At 49.0% G+C, this 1479-nt stretch overlaps 1 protein-coding gene across 1 annotated transcript; it reads left to right on the forward strand.

Moving 5' to 3' along the window:
• LOC120700785 lies at positions 1-1180 on the forward strand. The gene is made up of 2 exons (XM_039985010.1): positions 1-855; positions 1172-1180. Exons 1-2 carry the CDS (start codon positions 1-3, stop codon positions 1178-1180), a joined length of 864 nt encoding a protein of 287 aa, XP_039840944.1.
• The last annotated feature ends 299 nt before the right edge of the window (positions 1181-1479 follow it).

A 1479-nucleotide genomic window follows, 5' to 3' on the forward strand; every position in this document is an offset into this window, starting at 1 on the left:
ATGTCGACGGCAGCCGGCGGAGATCGTGGAGCTCGCCAGGGGGGATCTGGGAAGGGACCAGAGACCGAACCAGGTGTGGCAGACCTGTTTGGACGGTTGAATCTCACCGAGGAGGAGGGTGAGGTCGCCGCCTTTAGTGATGATGAAGACGAGGACGCGGGGGTGCAGTGGGCGGTCGTAGGGAAGGTACTTTCTCCGTCGACTATCCATGCGACCACGATTAAGGGCGCCATGAAACCGGCATGGGGCAACCCATGTGGGCTGAAGATCCGCTCAATTGGAGAGAAGGCAGACAATCTCTTCATCGCTGAATTCGGAGACAAATTCGCAATGGAGCGGGCGCTGGAGGGATCACCATGGCTTGTTGGCAAGCATGCAGTTATCCTCCGTGACTATGATGATAGACTGGTTCCGTCAGAGATTGTTTTCGACAAGATCGATCTCTGGGTCCGCATCTTGAACTTGCCTTTGGGATGGATGAATGCTCACCGTGGCACAAGGGCAATGGGACTCGTTGGTGATGTAAAGAAAATGGATGTTGATGGAGACGGCAAAGCCAGTGGCCCCTTCCTCCGGGCGAGAGTGGCTATCGAGCTAGCTAAGCCCCTCAGGAGAGGAGTTCTTCTGAAAACGGATAGGGTGAAGCCACCGGACTGGTTTGATCTACAGTATGAGAAGCTGCCTTTTTTCTACCACTCTTGTGGGGTGCTGGGGCACGGGGATCTTGAGTGTGCCACGCCGGCACCGAGGAATGCTCTTGGCAAGCTGCTCTATGATATCACGCTGAGAGCACCGGAGGACAAGAAGAAGAAGATTCAGAGTCTGACACAAGCTGCCGCTGAGTCCTTTGGAATGGCCAGTTCATCATCGACTTCCCGCCAGCAGACTCGATCGACGACATCAAAAAAAAAAACTCCTTGGTCCGTCCCTTCAGGCTGACTTCGCACCAGTGAAAATAGTTTGGTTTGCTTAGGCTGTGTTTAATACCCAAAAAGGTTTGGATTTTAGTACTGTAACATATTTTATTGTTACTTAATAAATAATGTCCAATCATGAATTAATTAGACTTAAAAGATTTATTCCGTGCTAATCAGTTAGACTATATATTTACTTATTCTTTTTCAATTACCTTTAATGCTTCATTTATGTGTCTAACGATTCGATTTGACAGGTACTGTAGAAAAAATAAAAAGTCCTTAGTGATCCTATCCAGATCAGGGTTAACGTATCCGACCGGTGACCGGTATCCGCCGGCCTCCGGTTCCGGTATACCGGTCCGGTTTGGCCGGTTACCGGTCTGAATCGGTGGAATTCAAATTTGAATTCAAACTTCCCCGTTTAATCGGTTCCGACCGGTATACCAGCCGGTTTGGCCGGTATACCGGCCAGTTTGGATGGTAACCGGCCGGTTTGACTGGTAACCGGTCAAATTCAAATTTTTTTCTTTTTTTGTTTAAATTCAAATGCCCACAAAGTATA

Source organism: Panicum virgatum, chromosome 3K (assembly GCF_016808335.1).
Source record: "Panicum virgatum strain AP13 chromosome 3K, P.virgatum_v5, whole genome shotgun sequence".
In the NCBI taxonomy this organism is placed as follows: domain Eukaryota; kingdom Viridiplantae; phylum Streptophyta; class Magnoliopsida; order Poales; family Poaceae; genus Panicum; species Panicum virgatum.